We start from the raw sequence: 25,922 nt of genomic DNA, 5'->3' as shown, positions 1-25,922 counted from the left end.
GAGAAGAGTGTAGAGGAAAGGGAGGCTTTTTGGATAGATTGAAATGAGTGCATAAAGGGTTTAGGGAGAAATGTCAGTGTAGTGGTATTGGGAGATCTTAATGCTAGGGTAGGAAATGAACCAATAGATAAAGTAGTTGGGAAGTGTGGAGTTCCAGGAAAAAATCATAGTGGAGAGTTGATGGTGGAGATGTGTCTAGAGTGTGTTTAGGAAGAAAGTTGAGCATAATTACATATTGGAGAGGGTGGTGGATGGAATGGTGATAGAGCATTAATGGACTATATAGTGGTAACCAGGAGAAGAGTAGGAAGAGTTTTGGATGTACATGTTCTAAGGAGAGAGAGTGGGGGAATATCAGATCATTTTCTTGTGGAAGGTAAGTTGAGAGTGGAGGATAGATGGAGAAAGAGGAAAAGGACAGAAGGTAGGGAGGTGCTTAGAGTAAACTGCTTAAATGAGAAAGAAAAGGAGAAATAGTACAAGAAGCTGAGAGAGGAGTGGGAGGGTGTAACCTCGTGGATGATTACATTTGTGGCAGGGAATGTAAATCTTCTTTGGGCTTTCATGATTTATTGTAATGAAGAGATATTTATAGCATGGGGAGAGTCCCCAGGTCTTCTAGGGAGAGAGTTCTCCACCCTCTATGGGAGAGTTCTGCTTGTGGTGATGCAGTCACCACATACATGTGTGTGAATATGTTGATCTTTGCATTTCTGGTGTAGGGTTTCAGTTAGATGATGGGTTTGGGATTTATACAATACTATTTGTGTGTTAGTTGCATTGCAATGGATGTATTAGTGAATGTGCCTTGACTTAGTGTATGGTTTGCAGTTATAATTGTATAGTTTGTAAGGTATAAAGAAATGGTTAATGATCTGTCTGGCGACACTATATATTTGTTTTGGTAACTTTCTGTTGGGCGGTGGCGTGATGTGTGTTGTATGTTAGAGTCGGGTGTTTATGATTTGCAAATGTGGAGGTCAGCAAGATTGGAGGTATTGCAAGAAGCCAGTGCCTGTCGGGCACCTTGCATGCATGTGGATCATGTGCCAGGCATGTGATACTGTATATTATAATGGATAGTAATGGTATATGGATACATTGCCTCCCTGACCTCTTTAAGGTGTGTTCTCATATCTCGGGTTAAGGTCCAGATAGTGGGGGTTTGGTATACAATTGCGAATGAGATATGATAATGTGTCACGTCAGTAGTGGGAGACGTTGACTTGTGAAATTTTTTTTTTGCTTGAACGAGTTTTAGTAAGGGAGGGGTTTATGTATATTATCATAACCTGGTATATATTCAGTAAGCTATGGTAAAATGTATTTCTTTGTACCAAAATTCTTTGTCAGTATCAATTATCTTTTCAATGAGAATGTATGGGAATATGTCTGTCACTGTAGTTTGAGATCTCTGTTCAATGAGATGTTTAGTTCTGTATTCACTGTAGTTCAAATGAGAATTGGATAGCACTTTCACTGGGTACCATAGTTTAATGAGTGCAAGACATCCTAAAAATCAGTATTTGTTAGTTTGTGTATGAAGTTATTTTAAGAGTATGTTTCTTGTAACATATCTAATATAAAGGTATATGTGGAAAATGGTTTGCATTGGAGATTTAGGGAGGACTCTTCTCTTGTTTCAACAAGAAATTTACACTGTTTTAGTTTTGTACACTTCACTGCTAGTCTCTTTTCTGTGAGATATCACCCTTTCATGTATGGGACATACATATATTAGTGTGTGTGCATGATATCAATTTTCCTATCTTATCAAAAATGAATTGATGTAGCTCAAAGGGATTTCTCCCCCTCTTCATTTCTGCATGAGAGGACAAAGAGGGGGAGGGTCACCAATTTAATGAAGCTGCCTTGCTGTGGATGTGCTGTGTCTTGCGACACTGCTTCTGACCCAGGGCAGTGGGTGAGATGCAGGGATGACCTGTCATCCAGGAGGAGCCATGATAAGAGGGAGGGAAGGGGATGGATGGGAGTGGAGTATGTAGGGATGGAATGGGTGGGAGTGGATTTTATGCCTTTGTTTTTTGGCTACCTCCCTTGTGAGGGGGAAAGGGCCTTTGGTATATGTATGCATAGTGTTCAGGAAGGACTATATTGTAGGAGTTTGTGATTATTTCCAATGGACTGACCTATTTATTAATGTAAGAATATGTATCTAGAATTGTTTTTTTGTTTCTGTGAGAAATATCTAATGTCTATCATAATGCATAAAATTGATTGGCCTGTTTATTATAATGTATTGATTAATTGATGGGACAAGTTTGTTTGTTTATTTATTTATCTATTCATTATTTTTTGTTGCACGATGTGATAGATTAATGTTGTTTATATTTGTTTTGTGGGTGTCATGTTGAGGTTTTGTGAATAATTATTGGCTATATTTTTGTAAAGTAGTCTGCTGTTCCTACCATTACTCATTTAATTTGATTATGGAATTCTGAGTTTCATGTTAGGTTCAATTTAGTTTACTTTGAGTTTAAAATAGTGTATGTTTGAGATGGAGGTATTTTGTTTGTAGATACCACAGGTGGTGTATGGGTTTAATTATTGTTTATGGTATGGAATAATGATTGGCTACCTTTGAGTGGGAAGTTTTGTTGTTTTATCTTGAAGATGTGTCTTGATTTTTGTGTGAGGTCTTTCTGTATATTGGTTGGGTTTGTCAGTTATATCGAATCAGAGATGGGTGCTACTACAGCATGAGGTCTACCGCCATATGTTACCTACCCAGGTGCAGCCTGAGGTCTACCGCGTGACCCGCGTTTCTTCCGGACGCTCCCCTCACCTGTCCATCAAACATGTGTCCTGCCCAAATACACAAAAAACGTGACCTATCCTCATAACCTGACCTAACCTAACCAAACCTATTTGTGTCATTCTTAGAAGATGTACGAAGTGTGTATTGCGAGAATAAATATATGGAAATGTATTATAACATGTTAATTTTTACACTTCTTTTAATATGAATGTAATTAGAAATCCAATCATCTATCTAAGTCATTCCTAGGATATGTACAAAATATGTGTTTATCGCTAAGATAAATGTATGGAAATGGTAGACCTTACGCTATAGTGCTAACAGGGGGTAGATCTCGCGTTATATTGTGGTAGACCTCGCGCTGTAGTAGCTCCCAGAGATGAGAGGATTTAACATGTTAAGGTGAAATGCTATTTAACTTTGAGTTTAAAGTAATGTAGGTATTTTTTTAGAAGTGCACAGCTACGCGGTATATCATTGGAAAATTAGATATTAATTTTGAAAATTATAATACTGTTAGCAATTTAGGCTCATGAGAAATAGAATTCAAGGTTGATGAAGTTACGTGATCGATGTTAGAAACTGTGACAAGTCCATATTCCCTAAGGATTATTATTAAATCCCATAATAATAATAATAATAATTAAATAAATAAATAAGAGTAGAATAATTATTAAAATTGTAAATTATTTCCTTTTTTAAACGAATAGGAAATGTACACGAGCGTTCTGCTCGTGCGCAAATTCGTTCTAGTACGTAACGGTTGAAGTCGCTGGTGAGGCTACAGTAAGATTTCCGGCCGAACAAGTAACTATTATATAGATAATCGAACATTCTACACTAAGAAAGTAGGCAGGAAGGTACAATTGGAAAGCTGGCCGAATAAGTATAAAGTCACCGGATTGAAAGTTAACAAGATTCTATAATGAAGATTCACCATTATTAATCTTCAACTCCTCTAATTCAACGCGGTTAGAAATTCTACAAATCGCGAGCTAAGTGAAATTATGTATAGTAAGAGGATCCTTGTTATATGCTATGGTTGCAAGAAAGCTAGACTAAAGGGTAGGGGAAGTCAAATTTTTGGCAGATACAGGTAAACGTCGACTTACGATGGCATTAGGTTTCGATAGAGCCATCGTAAGACGATTTCATCGTAAGTCGATCCCCAATTTGTGTATCACTCTGTTCCGTGGTCACTGTACCTAGCCTACCTGTATATTAACCACCAGAGATAATGAATATAGCCTATCAAACATGTACAGTAGTTTATTTAATTATTTTTATCCTTTTTACCATATTCAAACACTATAATATGTATTTTCAGTACGGACCTTAAATCTCGCGGGCAGCAGCCAATGCCAGCCGTACGACGTGACGTAATAATACTCGCATCATAAAATATAGTCACCGCTTATATCGATCGTTCTCTCTTTCACCCGCGAATTTTGAAAACCACAGAGAATGGGATTCAGGGCACATTTGAGATAATGTAAAAACACAGGGGCGACTACAATAAATAATCAAGACGCCGATATGGCAGTGTCGCGAATCCACTTGCTCCTCATGACGCCTACGTGTGCGGCACCGTATGGAAGGGGTTAAATTATCATATCGTCGTCGTCGTCGTCGTCATCGTAAAGTCGAACAATCGTAAGTCGCGGCCATCGTAAGTCGACGTTTACCTGTACAATTTATTACATCTGATCATCTGATGAAAGGTAAAATATCAAAATTACATGATTTACATGTTAGTGAGTAGAGAGTTTAAATAAATTCGCAACAATACGTCAATATAACATTTTCTTTACAAAAAAAAAAACCATTCCTAAAAGTTATGCAGGGACTGACAAAGTAACGTAGACTCCATTAGATATCATTTTTGTATGTATTGATAGATTCAGAGGTCAGAGACGATGATGGTGGCCTGATAACCTTTAGGATTACAGGTACATACTACATTACTAAATGCAGGTTAGGTTAGGTTAGAATAGAATTGAGCATACCAAAACAAAGATGGCGTCTCAAGTAGTCAAAGCAGCCACATTTGTTTGTTTATAGCTTTTAGTAACTGTTTCTATTATTGATTACCACCAACTTCCAAGAACAATTTGACTTTCTATTACAATGTCGCATAGGTGTATGCTTCTAAATCTTTAATGTAATGTATATTGGAGGTGTTTGTATTGTTTGCAATAGATGAAGTTAGTATAGTTTTGAGTTTGATATTAAAATGTGATTGTTCATGTAATGATGTATATTATTATAATTATATTGAATAATTGATATTTGTGAATGTGTGTATTCTTCCTGGGTCATCACGATCTGAAGTAAGATGCAGATTTTTATAGAGGGAATAGGTTTGGTAAGGGATTGTTAATGCCATGTTCACCATTTGAAATGCACACCTTATCATGCTTATGTCTTGTGGGAGGAATATTTAGTGACATTGCATGGTTTGTGTTTATTGTGTTGATTTGTTCATTGTGGGATTTTGTTGTGCTTTTTTTTTGGGGGGGGGTTGCGAGTTTCCCTTGGGGTGAGTGGGGTTGGGGGGTTGGAACTTCTTGCTCTTCTTGGTTTACTTGATGTTCAGCAGGAAGCTTCATTCTGCAAGGTCAGCATGTCATGTCTGTCTCCTTTGCTGCACTGCCTTAACTAGTGAATTCTCTTGGTTAGACATCCCTAGATTATCTTTTATTTTTGGCAGGAAGTCCATACACAAACCCTGTCGTAATGGCTCTGATATCGTTTGGCAGTGTATTAAATAAACATGATGCTTTGAAACAAAAACTATTGTACAGTAAAGTTCCAGCTTTTCTATTTGGTACTGCTTTAACATAGCAGTAGTGCCCTCTGCAGTTGGAAATGCTCACTTCTATTTGGTTTGTTTAATTTGGCACTAAGTGCTCCAAAATTTTCCACAGATAAATTATAATCTCTTTTACATTTGAGTGAATATAGCTTTAGGATTTCAATTCTTTCTCTCAGTTCTTTTAAGTTCACAATGTACTTGATGAACTGCCTATGGATTTTTTCCATAAAAGTTGTGCATATTTGCTGGGTGTGTTAGTCTGAATTAGCTGAAAGTTAATATTATATTGAGTTATATATGGGTGCAGATGGAGAGATGATAATGGAAAAGAAGGCTGTGAGAGGAAGGTGGGCAGAGTATTTTAGGGAGTTGCTAGATGTAAAGGAGGATAGGGAGGGAGAGGTAGTTGCAGTGGGAAGTGCTGAGAAAATGACCATGATGAGGAAAATGGAGGAGAAATAAGCAAAGATGAAGTGATGGCAGCTGTTAAGATGATGAGAACAGGTAAGGCACCTGGGTTGGATGGATGCCATGCAGAATGTCTGAAAAAAGGAGGTACAGTGATGGTGGACTGGCTGGTGAGGTTATTTAATGTTTGTTTAAGAGAGGGTAGAGTGCCAGAGGACAGGAGAAGCCTGTATAATTCCACTACAAGGGAAAAGGGGGACAAGTGAGAGTGTAGTAGTTTCAGAGGGATCAGCTTGTTAAGTGAAGTTGAAGACATATGGGAGGGTCTTTATTGAGAGGATTAGGAGAGGAACAAAGGAAGTAATTGGTGAGGAACAGTGTGGGTTTAGGACAGGTAGGGGTTGTGTAGATCAGAGTTTTGTGATAAGACATGTGAAAAAACTATAGGAAAAGGTAAGGATGTATTTTGGGCGTTTATGGATCTGGAAAAGGCTTAAGACAGGGTTGACAAGAAGGCACTGTGGAAGGTATTGCAAATATATGGGATAGGAGGAAAGCTGTTAAGAGCAGTCAAAAGTTTTCACAAAAGTAGTAGAGCTTGTGTTAGGAATAGAAATGGAGTGTGTGTGGTTTGAGGTAAAAGTGGGACTTCGTCAGGGATGTTATGTCACCCTGGCTGTTCAATTTATACAGGGATGGGGTGGTGCGAGAGGTGATTGCAAGGGTAGTGGGTCAGGGATTGGAGATGGTTATGGATCTGGAAAAGGCTTATGACAGGGTAGACAGGAAGGCACTGTGGGAGGTATTGCAGATATATGGAATAGAAGGAAAGCTGTTAAGAGCAGTCAAGAGGTTTTATGAGAGTAGTAGAGCTTGTGTTAGGAATAGAAATGAGTGGGAGTAGAGTGAGTGGCTTGAGGTGAAGGTGGGACTTTGTCTGGGATGTGTTATGTCGCCCTGGCAGTTCAATTTATATATGGATGGGGTGGTGCAAGAGGTGAATGCAAAGGTAGTGGGTCAAGGATTGAAGATGGTTAAAGAAAATGGAGGAAAGTGGGAGATAAGCCAGTTGTTTGCTGAGGACACTGCACTTGTAGCAGGATCAGAAGAGGGATTGAGGAAGTTAGTGACAGTTTGGGAAGGTGTGTGAAAGAAGGAAGTTGAAGATAAATGTGGGTAAAAGTAAGGTGATGAGATGTACAAGGGGAGAAAGTGTCAGCAGACTGGAAGTGAGTAAAGGGAGAGAGACTGGAAGAAGTGGATAGTATTAGATAGTTGGGTGCGAATGTGGCAGGAAAGGGAGGAGTGGAGGTAGAATGTAGATTTAGAGAAGTGAGTAAATGCCTTTGTGGATTAAAAATAGATATTTGGGAATGGATGCTAAGAGGAGATTGTATGAAGGAGTGATTGTGCCACCAGCACTGTACGGGGCAGAAACATGGAACATAAGAGAGGAAGAGAGAAGGAGTTTGAATGTGAGATGAAATGCCTGAGAAGTATGATAGGCGTTACTAGGCTAGAGTGAGAAATGAGGTGAGGAGAACATGGGTGGAAAGGGAGTTGGGAGATAGGGTTGATGAAAGAGTATTAGGATGGTTTGGACACATGGAAAGAATGAGTGAAGAAAGACCAGTAAAAGAGGTGTGGAAGGAGTGAACATGAGGGGTTAACCTAGGATGAGATGGATGGATGGGGTAAAAGGGGTCATTAGGAAAGAGGGGAATGTTTGTTGAGGAAGGACAGGAGATAGGGGTAAATGGAGAATGGTTGTGTATGGATGATGCCATGATTCATGAGGGGGAGTGGGTGGGGGTTGGGGGGTGAGGGAGTATGTATGAGAAATAAAATGACGCAACCCGAAGGTATTTCTCCCAGTCTTTTCTGCATGAGGGGATGGAGTGAAGGGTCACCGATTTAATGAAGCGGTCCTTGCTGTGGATGTGCTGTGTCTTGCGACACTGTTTCTGACCCAGGGCAATGGACAAGATAGCTCCCTTTTCCATAAGATACAACTAGGTAAACTAGGTAAATCCACTACTCATATTTCCTTTGTCTTAGCTCCTTGTAGATGAAAGGTCATCCCTGTTTTTTGCCCACTGCCTGTGTCAGAAGAAATGCAACAAGACACAGCACATCCACAATAGGGCTGCTTCACTTGTACGGTGATCTCCCTTCATGTCCCCTCGTGCAGAAAATAGAGAAGACGAGGGGGGGGGGATACCTTCAGGCTGTGCCAAAATATCACCCATACACAAACCCTGTCCCCATCCTTTTCCCTTCATTGCTCAAGTAAGTAGCACTATTATAATTATTATAATATATTAGTGCTACTGCTGTAAATGCCTTGAATTTTGTTGACTAGAGACTTGCAACCCACAGTAGTCAACAACAGTCCTTGGGCTCTCCCAAAGATCTCTCCAGGAAGAATTTTTGGATTATTGGCTTTGTTGTATTAATGGGAATGTTGTCACTGGCTGGTAGGAGGAAAAGAACATTTGCTGGTTGTCATCTCTCCACATGGAAAAAAGTGGAGGAAAGAATTGGTTGCTGTACAATCTTTTATTAAGGAGTCTATACTACATAGATATTTTTGCCGGTTATTACTGCTGATTAATTTTTGCCCTGGGTCAGTCTTGCGACACTGCTTCTGACCCAGGGCAGTGGACAGGATGCAGGGATGACCTGTCATCCAGGAGGTGCCAAAATAAGAGGGAGGGAGGAGGGTGGAGGGGAGTGGAATATGTGGGAAATGGAATGGGTGGGAGTGGTTTCTATGCCTTTTTCTTTGTGGCTACCCCCCATGTAGGGGTAAAGAGCCTTTGGTATATGTATGTATGTATGTATGATTATAATTTTTTAATGCTCCAGCAGTGCAGGTTCAAGCATTTATTTTCTGTAGAGGCAAAGGTTTTAGTAATTCTGAATTAATGATACATCATTCATCATCACTGCCAGTATTAATTATTGTTCACTGATAATGCAGATACTACTTGGGCAGCATATACATTGCGTTGAATTTGACCCCACTCCTCCATCTCACCTGTGTAGTCAAGATCACAAAGAACGTAAAGACGCCAAAATGACATCAAAGCAGCAGAAGATAAGGAGTAAACAAAAACAGAATAGTGAAGAGGAATTAAAGACGGGCAAAAGAAAAATGGGTGGAAGAGAGGAGAATGTAATCCCAGAGAAGAAAATGGCAAAGTCTTGTGAGAATGGGGAAGTTCAAGATGATGTGTGGTTGGACTTGGATGATGGAAAGCTGATTGTATTTACAGGGAATGGAGCAGAGCCAAGAGATAAGGTAATTAGTGACATTGGATTGAATAGAAATTTAAGCTAGATGTAACAGCACTATAATGTAAATATTTTTTTCTGTAATTTGTTTCTCTGCCTGAGATATGCTATGATATTGTTGTTTTTATTTTAGTCCCAGCTCTAAATTTCTTGCTGAACTTCATGAACAGGTTGTGGGATATGATATGGATGGTACATTAATAACAACAAAGTCTGGTAGAGTTTTTGCCAAGGATTATGATGATTGGCAGTTGCTCTATGCTGAAGTGCCGGGAAAGCTGAAGGCATTATTGAATGAAGGCTACAAGATTGTGATATTTTCAAATCAGGCTGGTATAGGTAAGTTTCATTACTCAAAATTTCATGATGAATGAAGTCATTTTCTTAACTCTGTATACAATGAAAACTGTCAAACAACATATGTAAGACTGACAGTGATCATCCATAAACTGGTATGAATCTAATTGTATTTAATTGTAGTATATAGGGGGGGATGGAGCTGTGGTCACAGGATCCTATCTCTGTATCGCCTTAAACTGATGTTTGTGTGGTAAGCTGTGCTTCCTTACATCCTATACTAACATATCTTCTGACAGTTTTCCATTACTGTTGTTATTCTAAAGATAACGATCCAATCTCCTCATTCTCCTCACTCTTCCAATTTAGGAAATAAATTTTATCAACATCTTGTACATCTTTCCTTTTAGATGAGGTATTCTAGTCCCTCTCTTTGAATTCTCTCAATTTGTTTGTATATTTTCTTTTGTGTGGCAACCACACCACCACTGCATATTCTACTAGAGGGCAAGCTGCCAGACATTTAATTATCTTTTTCATCATAGCCTCACCCATTTAATGGAATGCCACTCTTATTCATCACCAATCCATATGTTTCATTATTCAATTTGTGTTTGTCTGGTGACAAATAATTAATGAAGACTCCCAGATCTTTTTTCTCCTCCACTTTTGAAATTGGTTCATTTACCATTTTATGAATTCATGGCGATTTTTTTTGTCTTTGGCCCATTTCTAGAATTTTGTATTTCTTTGCATTGAAATTTATCTTCAACTTGTGGCTCCATTCATAGGCCCTATTCAGGTCTTTTTGCAGCAATTTACAATCCTCATCATCTACCCCCCTCATATACTACCCTGTATCTGCAAAGAGCAGCACTGCCATCTGGGAGAAGATGGAGAACTGCTAGAAGAACCAGAAATTCCAATGTGGACCCAGACAACTCTTGGATGCAAGACTTATCATATTAATAATCTCTATGTAGAGGTGCAGTCTCAAAAGCTACCTGATCTCTAGATCAGGCCCAGAAACTTGCTCTTTTTGCTTTCTCACTCTCAACCAACCTAACTTCTCTTTCATTTCCATCTTTTCATGTAAGAAGGTCAGTATTCCAGAAATTCCTTTTACCTATTTAGATGAAGTGGTTAAAAAGTACTAGTCACACTAATAAGGTCTAGACTAGAGTATGCTGGGACACTATGGTCACCCAGTTCCAAAAAGAATATAAAGAAAATTGAATGAATCCAGAGAGCAACCACAAAAATGGCCCTAACACTTTCAAACCTGTTCCATGAGGAGAGACTGGTTATATTGAAATTACCAACTTTGGAACAAAGAAGAGAAAGAGGCATCCTGCTGACCATTTACAGAATTATGAAAAGCACAGAAATCCTTGATAGAGAGGACTTACTATATTGGGATAAGAGAAATACAAGGGGACATGATAAGAAACTCAAAAAGGATAGTTTTAGAAGAGACCTGAAAAAAAAAAAAAAATCCACACAGACTGGTTCTGGATATCTGGAACAAACTGGACAAAACAAAAAAGTGTACAAAGACTATACACAAATTTAAGAGCAAACTAGACACGAGATACAAAGACGGGACATCACGAGCATAGCTCCCTTTCCTGTAAGATGTAACTATATAAATACACTACATTTCTCTAGCACCACCAACAGAATGAAAAATAAGAAAGAAAAGAAAACATATATAACAGCCTACCACCTGCACCACAAAAACACAGATCACTAAACAATCCTTTAAAGACGAACTTCCAAACTCTATACTCTACCAACCCACCTGACATAATCCCCATGGAAATAATCCTCTCCTATCTGATAATAATCTTACTGGCACACTTGCATTCAGTACACCATTCAACATTGAAAGAGTACCAACACAGGATAGGCCTGGCCATGGATTCATACTGCCCTAGATGCAACCACAACACAGAAAACACAGAATATTTCATACTACAGTGTCCCACACTAGCAATCCAACAACAACACAATGTATCTTCTTTGAATGACTTAAGGACCTGGTCAGAGGCTATTGCCATTTACCTGAGGTTATCAGGTCTTCTGCAAGAGAGACCTAGTGCAACAGGTTGACTGATTCATTCATTGAAGAGGTTTTACAGATGTCAAAGTTTTTTTCATTTTCCATTTGTGAACAACAGGGTTAATTTGAACCTCAAGTCAGTTTGAAATCTACTTAAACTTTACAGATCCCACCTTGCACATGTTCTGAAGTACTCTGACCTTGAAACAATTATGATGCCCCAAATGAATGATTATTAACAAAAAATTATTTCCACAGCTCGAGGCAAACAGACAGCAGAGGGCATAAAGGGTAAGGTGAATGCCATCATGAAGAAACTTGGAGTGCCCATGCAGGTGTTTATATCCACAGGCAAAGGTCAATATCGAAAACCGGCCCTTGGCATGTGGCATTCCTTGTGTGAGCAGGTAATTAATAGTGTAGTATTGTATATTCATATGTATACATTGACATACCCAGATTAAACAAGCCCATCAGGAAAGACCACCAAATTCAATACTCCAGCAACAACCCCCAGATTTAAGTTCCACAGAGAAAACCCTCCAACACCTGACAATAACCACATTAGTGCACCTGCACTCAGGACACCATCTATTATTAAGTCAACCAACACAGAATTGGCTGGGCCACAGATTCAAACTGCCCCAGATGAATTTTTGTTCTGCCAGTTTTCTGGAGGCCATGGGTCTTCTGCAAGTGAGACAACAAATTGATTGTATATATATGTATATGTATATGTATATATATATATATATATATATATATATATATATATATATATATATATATATATATATATATATATATATCAGGGCTGTGGAGTCAGAGTCTAAAGCAATTACGGTCACTGGAGTCGGAGTCAGAAGCAATTACGGTGTCATTGGAGTCTGAGTCGGTAAAAATATACCGACTCCAATTCCAGTTAAATTTACACTTTATAATGCCTTTGTTTAGTCAGTAGAGTTATGTAGTGCACACTCCTTATAAGTAGATTATAAAAAAAAAAAGTAATAATAATAATTTTATAAAATGTAATAAATCTCGTCTTGGTGGTCATTCCACTAAACCCCCAAAATGTCCTTGTGCAATGCTAGATTTCAAATTTATACATAGAGCGATAAATATCCAAAGTATTACTTGAATAAGGCAGATAAACACCTCCATTTTACACCTGTTGACACACAGTCATAAGGATGTTGACACACATCACTTTGGACATCCAGTACCAAAAAGAATATTAAGAAACTAGAAAAATTACAAAGAGCGACAACCAAACTAGCACCGACTCTTGCCGAACTAACATATGAGCAAAGACTGTCCAAATTGAATCTACCAACTCTGGAACAAAGAAGAGAAAGAGGGGACTTGCTGACTAACTACAGAATAATGAAAGGAAGTTTTAGACAGGAATGACTTGTTAGTGTGGGACAACGGTAAAACAAGAGGACACGGAAAAAAACTGAAAAAGGATAGTTATAGAAAAAACTTGAAAAGGAACAGTTTCCCACACAGAGCGATAAATACACGGAACAAATTAGACAACAAAACAGTATGTGCAAACACTATACAAGATTTTAAGATAAAACTTGATGCGGAGAGATACAAAGACAGGTCACGAGCATAGCTCCCCTCCCGTATATTACAACTAGGTAAATACACAGTACATTAGGATGTACATGTGCTAAGGGGGGAGGGTGGGGGAATATCAGATCATTATTTGTTGGAAGGTAAGTTGAGAGTGGGGGATAGATGGAGAAAGAGAAAAAGGACAAAGGTAGGGAGGTGCTCAGAGTGAACTCTTTAAATGAAAAGGAGAAGGAGTACAAGAAGAAGCTGAGGGAGTGAAGGATAGAGTAGAGCTAGGAGTGGAGGAGGAATGGGGATGGTTCAAGGAGGGAGTCACAAAGTGTGCAAAGATGGTATGTGGAACAAGGACAGGAGGAAATAGAAGAAAGGGTAGTGAATGGTGGGATGAGGGAACAAAAAAGGTTTTAGAAGAGAAGAAGCGAGCTTTCACAGATTGGTTACAAAATAGGACAAGGGAGTCATATTAGAGGTACAAAGAAAAGAAAAGAGAAGTAAAGGTAAAGGAGGAAAAGAGGAGAGCAGATGTGAAATGGGGTAAGAGTATGACAAAATTTTGAAAGAAATAAAAAAATTTTTTGGAAAGAAATTAAGAGAGGAAGAGGAGGCAAATCAAGTAGAGAAGAAAAGGTAAAAGGTGCAGATGGAGAGATGATAATGGAAGAGAAGGCAGTAAGGGGAAGATGGACAGAATATTTTAGGGAGTTGCTAAATGCGAAGGAGGATAGGGAGGGAAAGATAGCTGCAGTGGGAAATGCTAAGAAAATGACCATGATGAGTGAGGAAAATGGAGTAGAAATAAGGAAGGATGAAGTGAAGGCAGTTGTTAAGATGATGAAAGCAGGTAAGGCACCTGGTCTGGATGGTTGCCATGCAGAATGTCTATAAAAGGAGGTACAGTGAAGGTGGACTGGCTGGTGAGGTTAATTAATGTTTGCTGGAGAGAGGGTAGAGTGCCGGAGGACTGGAGGAGTGGATTTGGAAGGTAGATGAGTTATGTGTGGTGAATGTATATGTGGACAGAAGGGGAAAAGGGTTAGGATGTTTTTTGTGGCTTTTATATTGTGAGAGCTTTTGAGAGGGTAGGAGAGGTGGGTGTAATTGTGAGGATTGTGTGTGGATTTTGTGGAAGCAGATATGTGAGAAAGGTATAGGAAAGGAGTTTGTTTTTTGGCTTTTATGTATCTGGGGTGTGTGTTATGGACAGGGTTGGGCACTGTGTGTGGAGAAGGTTTTGCGGATATATGGGATAGGAGGAAAGCTTCTAGGAGCTGTCAAGAGTTTTTATGAGAGTAGTAGAGCTTGTGTTAGGATTAGATATGGAGAGAGTGAGTGGTTCAAGGTAAAGGTGGGACTTTGTCAGGGATGCGTTATGTCGCCCTGGCTGTTCAACTTATACATGGATAGGGTAGTGTGAGAGGTAAATGCAAGGGTAGTGGGTCAGGGATTGGAGATGGTTAAAGAACATGGAGAAAAGTGGGAGGTGAACCAGCTGTTGCTTGTGGCAGGATCGGAGGAGGGATTGTGGAAGTTGGTGACAGTTTGGGAGAGTGTGTGACAGAAGAAAGCTGAAGATAAATGTGGGTAAAAGTAAGGTGACAAGATGTTGAAGGGGTGAAGGTGGCAGCAGACTGGAAGTGAGCATTAAGGGAGAGCGACTGGAGGAAGTGGATATTTTTGGATACTTGGGTGCAAATGTGGCAGGAAAAGATGGAGTGGAGGTGGAGGTAGAATGTAGATTGAGAGAAGTGAGTAAATGCATTGGTGGATTAAGGAGTGTAATGAGGAATAGACATTTGGAAATGGATGCTAAGAGGAGAGTGTATGAAGGAGTGATTGTGCCAACAGCACTGTATGGGGCAGAAACATGGAACATAAGAGAGGAAGAGAGGAGTTTGAATGTGTTTGAGATGAGGTGTCTGAGAAGTATGATGGGGGTTACTAGGCTAGATAGAGTGAGAAATAAGGTGAGGAGGAGAACAGGGGTGGAAAGGGAGCTGGGAGATAGGATTGATGAAAGAGTATTAGGATGGTTTGGACACATGGAAAGAATGAGTGAAGAAAGACTAGTAAAAGAGGTATGGAAGGCAGATGTTGGGGGAGTGAACATGAAGGGACATCCTAGGCTGAGATGGATGGGGTGAAGGGGGCTTTGGGGAAGAGGGGAATGTCTGTTGAGGAAGGACGGGAGAGGACAGAAGACAGAGGTGAATGGAGAATGGTTGTATATGAATGATGTTGTGATGCATGAGGTGGAATGAGCGGGGGGATGGGGGGTGAGGTAGTATGTGTGAGCAAAATTTGACGCAGCCCGAAGGGATTTCTCCCCGTCTTCTCCTTTTATGCATGAGGGGGTGGAGAGGGGGGTCGCTGATGTAATGAAGCGGCCTTGCTGTTGATGTGCTGTGTCTTGCGACACTGCTTCTGACCCAGGGCAGTGGACAAGGTGCAGGGATGACCCGTCATCCAGGAGGTGCTAAGATAAGAGGGGTGTGGAGTGTATTCAGGGATGGAATTGGTGGGAATGATTTTATGCCTTTTCCTTTTTGGCTACCTCCCTTGTAAGGGGGAAAAAGCCTTGGTATATGTATGTCAGGATTAGAAATGGAGAGAGTGAGTGGTGCGAGGTAAAGGTGGGACTTCGTCAAGGATGCGTTATGTTGCCCTGGCTGTTCAACTTATACATGGATGGGGTAGTGGATCAGGGATTGGAGATGGTTAAAGAAAATGGAGAAAAGTGGGAGGTAAGCCAGCTGTTGTTTGCTGACGACACTGCACTTGTGGCAGGATCAGAGGAGGGACTGAGGAAGTTTGGGAGAGTATGTGATAGAAGAAAGCTAAAGATAAATGTGGGTAAAACTAAGGTGATGAGATGTACAAGGGGTGAAAGTGGCAGTAGACTGGAAGTGAGCATTAAGGGAGAGCGACTGGAGGAAGTGGATAGTTTTAGATACTTGGGTGCAAATGTGGCAGGAAAAGGTGGAGGTAGAATGTAGATTGAGAGAAGTGAGTAAATGCCTTGGTGGATTGAAGAGTGTAATGAGGAATAGACATTTGGGAATGGATGCTAAGAGGAGACTGTATGAAGGAGTGATTGTGCCAACAGCACTGTATGGGTCTGGAACATAAAAGAAGAAGAGAGAAGGAGTTTGAATGTGTTTGAGATGAGGTGTCTGAGAAGTATGATGGGGGTTACTAGGCTAGATAGAGTGAGAAATGAGGAGGTGAGGAGAAGAGCGGGGGTGAAAAGGGAGTTGGGAGATAGGGTTGATGAAAGAGTATTAGGATGGTTTGGACACATGGAAAGAATGAGTGAAGAAAGACAAGTAAAAGAGGTATGGAAGGCAGATGTGGAGGGAGTGAAGATGAGGGGACGTCCTAGGATGAGGTGGATGGATGGGGTGAAGGGGGCTTTGGGGAAGAGGGGAATGTCTGTTGAGGAAGGACGGGAGAGGACAGAAGACAGGTGAATGGAGAATGGTTGTATATGGATGATGATGTGATGCATGAGGTGGAATGAGTTGGGGGATGGGGGGTGAGGTAGTATGTATGAGCAAATTTTGACGCACCCCGAAGGGATTTCTCCCTGTCTTCTCCTTTTATGCATGGGGGGACGGAGAGGGGGGGTTGCCGATTTAATGAAGCGGCCTTGCTGTTGATGTGCTGTGTCTTGCGACACTGCTTCTGACCCAGGGTAGTGGACAAGGTGCAGGGATGACCCATCATCCAGGAGGTGCTAAGATGGGAGGGAGAGTTGAGGGGTGTGGAGTGTATTCAAGGATGGAATTGGTGGTAATGATTTTATGCCTTTTCCTTTTTGGCTACCTCCCATGTAAGGGGGAAAAAGCCTTGGTATATGTATGTATGTATGCATGTATATGTATGTTTAATAATATATAATTATTTTCAGTTTAATGGTGGAATGCACATTGATATCAAGAAGTGTACATTTGTTGGAGATGCTGCAGGTCGCTATGAGAATAAGAAAAAGAAAGATCACTCATGTAGTGATCGTCTTTTTGCCATTAACCTTGATATGAAATTTGAAACACCTGAGGAACATTTTCTTGGTAATGTATATTTTTTTTTCTGATTTTTACATGTGTAAAAGAAAACATGTTCTTTTTTATTTATCAAATAATATTGATTTCAGATTTGTATAAGCACCCTTAGAATATTAGTTTACTCCTTAATATAATGTCATAATTTGTCAATTTTATTCTGGCCAATTGAATCAGTAGAGTTGTGGTTACCAGATTTAACTTTATTTCTGTTCATTAAGACATTTTATTTGGGGACTAATGATGGCTCATGGTGGTTCTGTTGATGGATATCAGAAAGAAAACTCCCTTCCATCCACCTTCAAAACCTATCAAAAAATTCATTTTCCCTTAGAGGTTGGTACTTGTTCTTTGGATCAGGATTTTTAACCTACTTTTTTCACATGGAGTGCTGAAAGCTGGTGACTGCCCTCCTCCTCTTGCTAGCCAGTAACACAGAAATAGACTCGTGGTTACAAGTTGAACCAAGGGCATGGTTCATTAAATTCCACACCACAAAGCCCTTACAAAAAACTCCTGTCCTCCTGATAGGAGGGAGTTTGTGACATTAAACTTAATCATCATCATCATCTTCATTACAACATAGACAGCAGTCCAATGTTTTTTCCCAGAAAGATCTATGGGAGGGCACAATGGGTTGCTGGCTACTTTGGACTTACAGATATCCAGTCAGTGAAACTTGATCAACAGTTATTATTATAAAATTGTTTGGGATTTGTCAGAATAAAATCAAGAGTTTTCTGTATTGAAAAAATTAAGGAGGTGTAGAAAATGGGAGAGTGGCTGTGTATAGATGATACTGTGATACAAGGGAGGGAGGGGGTGGGTGATAGAGGGTAGGGAGTGGTTATGTATGAATGATATTGTGATGCAGCCTGAAGGGATTTCTCCCAGTCTTCTTTTTTCTGCATGAGGGGATGAAGAGAAGGGTCACCGATTAGGTGAAGCAGCCTTGCTATGGATGTGCTGTGTCTTGCAGCATTGTTTCTGACCCAGAGCAGTGGGTGGGATACAGGAATGACCTGTCATCTATGAGGAGCTAAGATGAGAGGGAGGAAAGGGTGGTGGATGGTAGTGTAATGGGTGGGAGAGGATATGCATATTTTGACTTGGCTACCTCCTGTATAAATGGGAAAAAGCCCTTGGTATGTAGATATAGAAAAGTGACATATACTATGTATAGTTCTATTAACCACTTCTGTATGATGACACCTATGTAGGTGTCATGAAGTGCAAGTGGGTACACAACAAAAGTGACTGAGTTTGGGAAGGTGTGCAAAAGAAGGAAGTTGAAGATAAATATGGTTAAAAGTAAGGTGATGAGATGTACAAGGGGATAATGTGGCAGCAAATTGGAAGTGAGTATTAACCACTTCGGTACGGGACTTAAATCTCGCGGGCAGCAGCCAATGCCAGCCGTATGACGTGTCGTAATAATAATCGCATCATAAAATATAGTCACGGCTTATATCGATCGTTCTCTCTTTCACCCGCGAATTTTGAAAACCACAGAGAATGGGATTCAGGGCGCATTTGGGAGAATGTAAAAACACAGGGGCGACTACAATAAATATAATCAAGACGCCGATATGGCAGCGTCGCGAATCCACTTGCTCCTCATGACGCCTACGTGTGCGGCACCGTATGGAAGGGGTTAAGGGAGAGAGACGTGGAAGTGGATAGTATTAGATACTTGGGTGTGGATGTGGTGGCAAAGGGAGGAGTGGAAGTAAAGGTAGAATGTAGATTGAGAGAAGCAAGTAGATGCCTTGGGGGATTAAGAAGTGTAATGAGAAATAGACATTTGGGAATGGATACCAAGATGAGATTGTATGAAGGAGTGATTGTGCTGATAGCACCATATGGGGCAGAAACATGGTACATTGTGGCTACTTCCCTTGTAAAGGGGGAAAAGCTGTTGATATACATATGCATGTATATTTACAAGAAGTTGGGTGAACCATCCATTGGGGAAATGTCAGTTGAAAAGTAAGGAAAAAAAATTTGTTCTGAAGAATACAAACTCTTCGGTACTCCTTACACTAGGATACCTTCGCGTAGCGCGAATATTTCTACTGCGAAATTAAAATCCTCACTCTGTGGGTCTGGGCAATGCTTATCCTCAGTAAGGGGCCCCATTGGGGCAAGGGGGGGGGCCCTTGCCCTCCACCACAAGTCTCGTACACTATAACCATTCTCTTCGCAGTAGTAACCACATTAACATCTCTCTACTATACATGTTTAGTTTTTATCGGTTTCCCCCTTAATGGGCCGATTCTCAGTCAAACTCCATTATTAGCGCGGAAGCGGTTCTATGTTTACGTCGGTGCCGAAAATCAAGCAATCCGCTTCGATTGTCGCCAGCTCACTCTAAGGACGCTAAGGAGTTCGTCGTCCTTCAATTTCATCGGGGTTTTCCCTACGCCATCCTGTGTCCTGGAATTATTAAGTGCTTCTCCATTTCCTGTATTATTCCCTTAACCGCCACCGGGTATCCTACCCTTCACTGTAAGTATGGAATCTGGTTCCAGTATTGTTGTGGTTTCACCAAAGGGAGATAACTTTGTCTCACCCCCCTTACCGCCAGCCCAAGTGGATCCTCACATTTGGTGTTTCAAGTGTATAGCTCTTAAGTGTTCACCTTCATCCCCGTGTGAGACGTGCATTCGGTGAGATGATAGTCAGTGTTCCGTGTACTTTCATGTTCACAGGAAAGCACATACAGGGGGAAAGGTGTGCAAGCATAGAAAATGGCTTCCCTCTTCACCCCCCAAAAACAAGAGAAGGCGGACTACGGCTTCAGAGGAGACGAGCAATTCTCTCCCTCCTCCACGGCGTAGTAGACAGGAAGCCAAGTTGTCCTTTATTCCTTTAACCAGGACGGTTAGCGTAGACGGACATGCGCCTCAGGCCACCTCTAGCTACCGTTCCTGTACGAGCTTTTTCCCGGATGAGGTCGCTTGCGGCTTGCCCTCGACCCATCCTAGAAACTCGACAGTCGCTCCTCCCAAGCGTAGTAGCCAGGAAGGTGGTACAACGTCCACTTCGAGTCATTCTCAGGCCAAGTTGTCCTCTTCCTTCAACCAGGACGGTTAGCATAGACGGACATGCGCCTCAGGCCACCGCTAGCTACCGTTCCTGTATGACATTTTTGCCGGATGTGGTCGCTTGCGGCTGCCCCCGACGCATCCCGGAAACTCGACGCCGGCACGGACTAAGGGGGGGGGGGGCAAAGAGCCCCTTAGTCTCTTCTACTCAGGAATCCCGCAGTACGCACAACACCCACAGTAGGAAGTGCGGGGTGATCAACGGTGACCTTTCCATGCCCTTTGCTCACAAGGACAGAGATCAGGGACGAGGTTGCAGACGCGGTGTTTCTCGCTGACCGGACAGGCGCCAGCTCCGACGGCGACGACGTCCACAGTACGCGGGCAGGGAAGATGGATTCCCCCCTCACCCGACACAAAGAGAAGGCATGCTACGTCGGCGGAGGACGCGGGCAGTTGTCTCCCCCCTCCTAAGCGTAGTAAATGGAAAGGTTGTACAATAGCTGCCCCGAGGCCAATTGTCTCCTGTTCCTTCCCACAGGGTGGTTAGCTTCGACGGGCACGCGCCTCTGGCCCCCCCGAACCCCCCCGGGTACGAGCTTTTTCCCGGATGCGTCCGCCGGCCCCGCGACGCTGCCGGCGGTTCCGCCCCCCCACGGACAAAGGAGCCGAGTTCGGAGATTCGGAGCGCGTCGGCCTCTTCTCCTCCTCGGGTGGCCCCCACATCCACCTTCCACCCGTCGTCAGACGAGCCGGGTCATCGCCGGAACTCTTTCTATGCCCGGTGGGCAGGAAGCCCGAGATGTGCCCATGCGCGCGTTCGTCGTGGGTGGCTCAGCTTCGTCCAGAGGAGGCAGTCTCCCCTTGGCGTCTCCCAGACCATCTGCACCCAGGCGGGACTCATCAAGCGGACATTCCCCGGACCTCCTCCCCACTCTCTGTTCACTCGTCACTACGTTGAAGGAACAGATGGAGGCTCGTGAGGAGTCACCGCCCCCAAGGGCCCCCCTCGACCATCTTCCACTTGCTCGGCCCCCCTCTGAACCCATCAGTGACAGGGATGGTAGCGTGAGGTTCCTCTCTGCCCGTGCCGACCCCTCCTACGCCGACGACGATGTCCACAGCTCTGTAGGGGGGGGGCCATGCTCCCTTTCCCCTCCCGTTTCCCAGTCGGAATCCTCGATGGTGGTCCCACCTTCCTTCTCGGACGTCCTCGCGAGGGTTCGGAGGGCGAATCGACTGGGCCCCCCGAAAGAAGAGGAAGCCACATTCGAGTCTGACATCTTCATGACGGCCAACTCTCAAAAAGCCCAGCCTCCTCCCCTCCACCTTCCATGGAGTACGCAGACGGCGAGAGCCATGGCCCAGGCCTCCGACGCTCTCGCAACAAGGACGACCGAGAAGACGCGTTGGCTTCCGGTCCCATTGGAACACCAGAAGCGCTTCTACACCCCATCGGGGTCAACCCTCGGAGCAGCCTCGATCCCGGCGAGGTTACCAGAGCTGGTTAGGCGGACGCCGAGTCGCTGCGCAGACGAAACGTCCTCCTCTCTGGCAGGGAAGTCAGCGACCACCTTCAATCACTGGCTCTGTCCCTGGCGGTGAACTCCTGGCTAGAACGCCTCCTTGCCTCGGCGTGGGAGTTCTTACACGCACTACAACCCCAGGAAGAATGCGACCTCCAGGCTTTTTTGGCAAGCGTGAGCAGAGCCCTGAAGCATCAGGCTTCCTGTCTCTCAACTTCGAGTCCCGCAGGAGAGACACCATCCTCGGGGACCCCAGTGACCCCCTCCTCAGGGAGATTTATGCTCACCCACACGCTGATTCCCCCGGATATGGTGGACTCCGAGATCCTAGACGCAAACATTATAGAGGCTCCGGACTCCCCCACAGGACTCCTAGGAATTCGCCAGCCCCTCTGCACAAGATAGGGGGTTGCCTCTCCCTCTACTGGAGAGCATGGGAAGAGGCCGGGGCGGAAGACTGGACCTACTAAGTCATTAAGACAGGCTATTGTCTTCCCTTTTCCACTGTCCCAAACCTCTCCCCCTATCCCATCCAAGTCTGCAGCTTCCACCCGGACTCGGCTCGCGGGTGGGCCCTAGCGGAGGAATCCTCCGTTCTGCTCCAGACAGGAACTTTAGAGGAAGTCTCGACTCCGGACCCAGGGTTCTTCTCAAGGCTATTCCTAGTAGAAAAGACAACAGGGGTGTGGAGACCAGTCATCTATTTGTCTCCACTCAACAAGTTCCTTTCCCTGACGAAGTTCCGAATGGCCACCCCAGAGTCCGTAAGGGCGTCTATCAGGGAAGGGAACTTCATGGTGTCGCTGGACCTCCAAGATGCATTCCGCCCAACTATGCCAAGAACACCTGAGAATGGTCCTAACCTTTGTCCTGAAATTGGGCACAGTAGTCAACCCGGAAAAGTCAGATTTCTTACCAAAACAGAGAGTCACGTACCTGGGTATGGTCCTGGACTCCTCCCTAATGGAATCCTTCCCAGTAGGAAAGGGGATCCCAAATCTCGCTTCTCTAGTTGCACAGGCACTATCGACCAGGTTCCTGATGGCTACACAATGCCAAATCCTCCTGGGCCATATGGCCTCCATAGAGAAATTAATACCCAGGAGTAGACAAAGAATGCGACCGCTACAGTGGCTCCTCAAGTCTCAGTGGGCCCCGCAAGAGGGAGAACCCCTACAACACATCTCCCTCACTGAAAAAGTCAAGGATTCTCTTCTCTGGTGGAAGGCCCATGCAACCTTCTCATGGGGATGCCCCTCGGCCCATCTCCCCCCGAAGTCCTCCTGTTCTCCGGTGCCTCCAAGGAGGGCTGGGGAGCCCACCTCAACGACGATCACATCAGCGGTTCCTGGTCCACAGTCGAGCGGACAGCCCATATCAATTGGCTTGAGTTGAAAGCAGTACTCCTGGCTCTCCGTCACTTCACGGATCAAGTCTCAGGAAAAGTAGTGGGCATAATGTCGGACAATTCCTCGGTAGTAGCCTACCTGAACGAGCAAGGGGGGCACAGTCTCCCAGGAACTATGCCTTCTGATGATGGACATCCTCAACCTAGCCAAGAATCTCCAGGTGTCGCTCAAAGCCCGCTACATCCCGGGGAAGAGGAATGTCTGGGCGGACCACCTCGGCAGGAAGAATCAGATAATCAACACAGAATGGTCCCTCTATCTAGAGGTAGCGAACTTCATCCTCAGCAAATGGGGCTCCCCTCTAGTGGACCTTTTTGCAATGAGATGGAATCACCAACTCCCAATATATTTCAGCCCTTTCCTGGATCCTCTGACAGCAGGAGAAGACGCTCTTCTGCAAAGTTGGGACAACCTGGACTCCTACGCTTTCCCACCATTTCCCTCGCTCCAGAAGGTACTCCTCAGAGCAAGACACGCATCCTACCTTCGGATGACTTTGATCGCTCCTTGGTGGCCCGAAGCCCCATGGTTTCCGGACGCCCTCGAGCTAGCAGTAGAAGAGCCTCTGGCCCTTCAGGGAAGACCAGATCTTCTGTATCCACCCATCAACGGGCCTTGGCACAAGAACCCTTCAGCACTCAATCTTCACGCGTTCAGACTATGGTCCAGATCCTCCTAAAGAAGGGTTTTCCCAGAGAAGTGGTTGAGGACATGTCTCTTTCTCAGCTAACCTTTATCAAGGGAAATGCAATGCCTTTGCAAAATGGTGCCACTCCAGGAAGTTAGTCCCAGATCGAGCCACCATTCCTGAGATCGCCTCCTTCCACTTCCTCAGGAAGTCCAAGAAGATCTCCCTCTCGGCAGTACAAGGCTATAGGGCAGCTCTAAATCAGGTGTTTTCTCTGAAGGGCATGGTCCTAGCCCTTTCACCGGAAATTTCCATGCTCTTCAGGCACTTCAAAGATCATGCCCCCCCCAGGGAAATCAGTTGTCCTCCGCGGGATGTGGCATTAGTCCTGAACTCTCTGAGGGGTCCCCCTTACGAACCTCTCCGAGAGGCACATCTGAAGGCCCCCCCCTAGAGGACAGTTTTTTCTGCTAGCCCTGGCATCTTCCAAGAGAGTAGGGGAGTTACATGCCATCTCTTATAGAGTCGCCCATTCCAAAGGATGCAAAGAGGTCTCCTTCACTTTCATGCCTCAATTCATTGCCAAAAACCAAGATCCTGCCAAATCCGACCCTAGATTCTGGTCCTTTAGTGTTCCATCCTTAGACGAATTTGTAGGGGAAGAATAGACTGAAACAGTTCTATGCCCGGTACAAGCCATCCGGACCTACCTCAAGAGAACCGAACATCTTCGACCAGAATTAAAGAGGTTGTTCATCTCTACTAAAGGTAGCCCATCACTAAGAATTCCATTTCTTACTGGACAATGGAAGTCATCCGCAGAGCCTGCGACATGAACCACACAGATTGCCCATGACCTGAGGGCAGTAGGGACCTCCCTAGTCATCAGAAAGAATCTGTCAGTCAACCAGGTTCTTCAAGCAGGTATATGGAAGAGCCAGAATACATTCACTTACTTTTACCTCAAAGAAGTTATGCGGGAATCTTTAGGGAACTTATCTTTGGGCCCCATAGTGGCCGCCCAAGAAGTCCTGAAAATGATATACCCCTCCTCAAGAGCACACAGCCGACCCTGACAACTCATCCAGGTTCTGGCTCGGCAACTGCAGGGATAACTTTCTAAAGTCCTTCTCATACTCTTACATTCCCTTACCTCACCCGCGGGCTCTCAAGCATTCCAAGGGAATCAATTCAAGCCCTTCAGTGGTACAAAAGTGATTATAACCTTTCTGTCTCCACTCCAGGGAACAGAAAGGGGTGCACTTCAAAGTGAGGGGAATGTATAAGGGTCTGGTCAACATAGTCTTAGCACACTAGATTTTCCTTACAGCGGTTTCCCAGGCTAGATAACAACTTCCTTCCCTCCTAAGTCCGAGTCTCCTAGTGTAAGGAGTACCGAAGAGTTTGTATTCTTCGGAACAAATGTAATTTTCGCAGGAAAATTGATTTTTCCCTGATACAAACCTGAGGTACTCCTTACCTTTAATGGCCCTCCTCAACCACCCCTCTAAACAGTTCCTTCTCCTTGCCTGACAAACCTTGTGCTTAATTCATACCTGGCTCAGAGAATGGTTATAGTGTGTGAGACTTGTGGTGGAGGGCAAGGGCCCCCCCCCTTGCCCCAATGGGGCCCCTTACTGAGGATAAGCGTTGCCCAGACCCACAGAGTGAGGATTTTAATTTCGCAGTAGAAATATTCGCGCTACGCGAAGGTATCCTAGTGTAAGGAGTACCTCAGGTTTGTATCAGGGAAAAATGAATTTTCCTGCGAAAATTACATATTTCCTTAAGTTTAATCACTGAAGCTAAGAAAGTATTATGTCACATTACAGGAGCCAAACCAGCACCGTTTAACTTGCCTGATTTTGACCCTAAGAGTGTTGATTCTTCCACACCACAGTTTGATCCACCAGATACAGAAGTCCCCAAATACAAACAAGAGGTAAGTTTTATGATACATCCAGATTTTTAAAAATTCATGAGCACTTGCTTGACAAAATACCATGTAA

At 43.5% G+C, this 25,922-nt stretch overlaps 1 protein-coding gene across 4 annotated transcripts in view; it reads left to right on the top strand.

Annotated features, from left to right (window-relative positions):
- PNKP (Polynucleotide kinase 3'-phosphatase) overlaps nucleotides 1–25,922 on the top strand; it is an 88,911-nt gene that overhangs the window by 32,390 nt on the left and 30,599 nt on the right. For all 4 annotated transcript variants that reach the window (XM_076208355.1, XM_076208357.1, XM_076208356.1 and 1 more), the window contains 5 exons: nucleotides 8,986–9,306; nucleotides 9,470–9,638; nucleotides 11,917–12,065; nucleotides 17,153–17,312; nucleotides 25,746–25,855. In XM_076208355.1, coding sequence (XP_076064470.1) covers nucleotides 8,986–9,306; nucleotides 9,470–9,638; nucleotides 11,917–12,065; nucleotides 17,153–17,312; nucleotides 25,746–25,855 — 909 coding nt within the window. The remainder of the gene's footprint in view (nucleotides 1–8,985; nucleotides 9,307–9,469; nucleotides 9,639–11,916; nucleotides 12,066–17,152; nucleotides 17,313–25,745; nucleotides 25,856–25,922) is intronic.

The sequence above is a fragment of the Oratosquilla oratoria genome, chromosome 25 (assembly GCF_046742065.1).
Source record: "Oratosquilla oratoria isolate Oo_2021 chromosome 25, ASM4674206v1, whole genome shotgun sequence".
Classification (NCBI taxonomy): Eukaryota; Metazoa; Arthropoda; class Malacostraca; order Stomatopoda; family Squillidae; genus Oratosquilla; species Oratosquilla oratoria.
The sequence above is the reverse complement of the archived record's forward strand: the minus strand, read 5'-3'. Positions and strand labels throughout refer to the sequence as shown.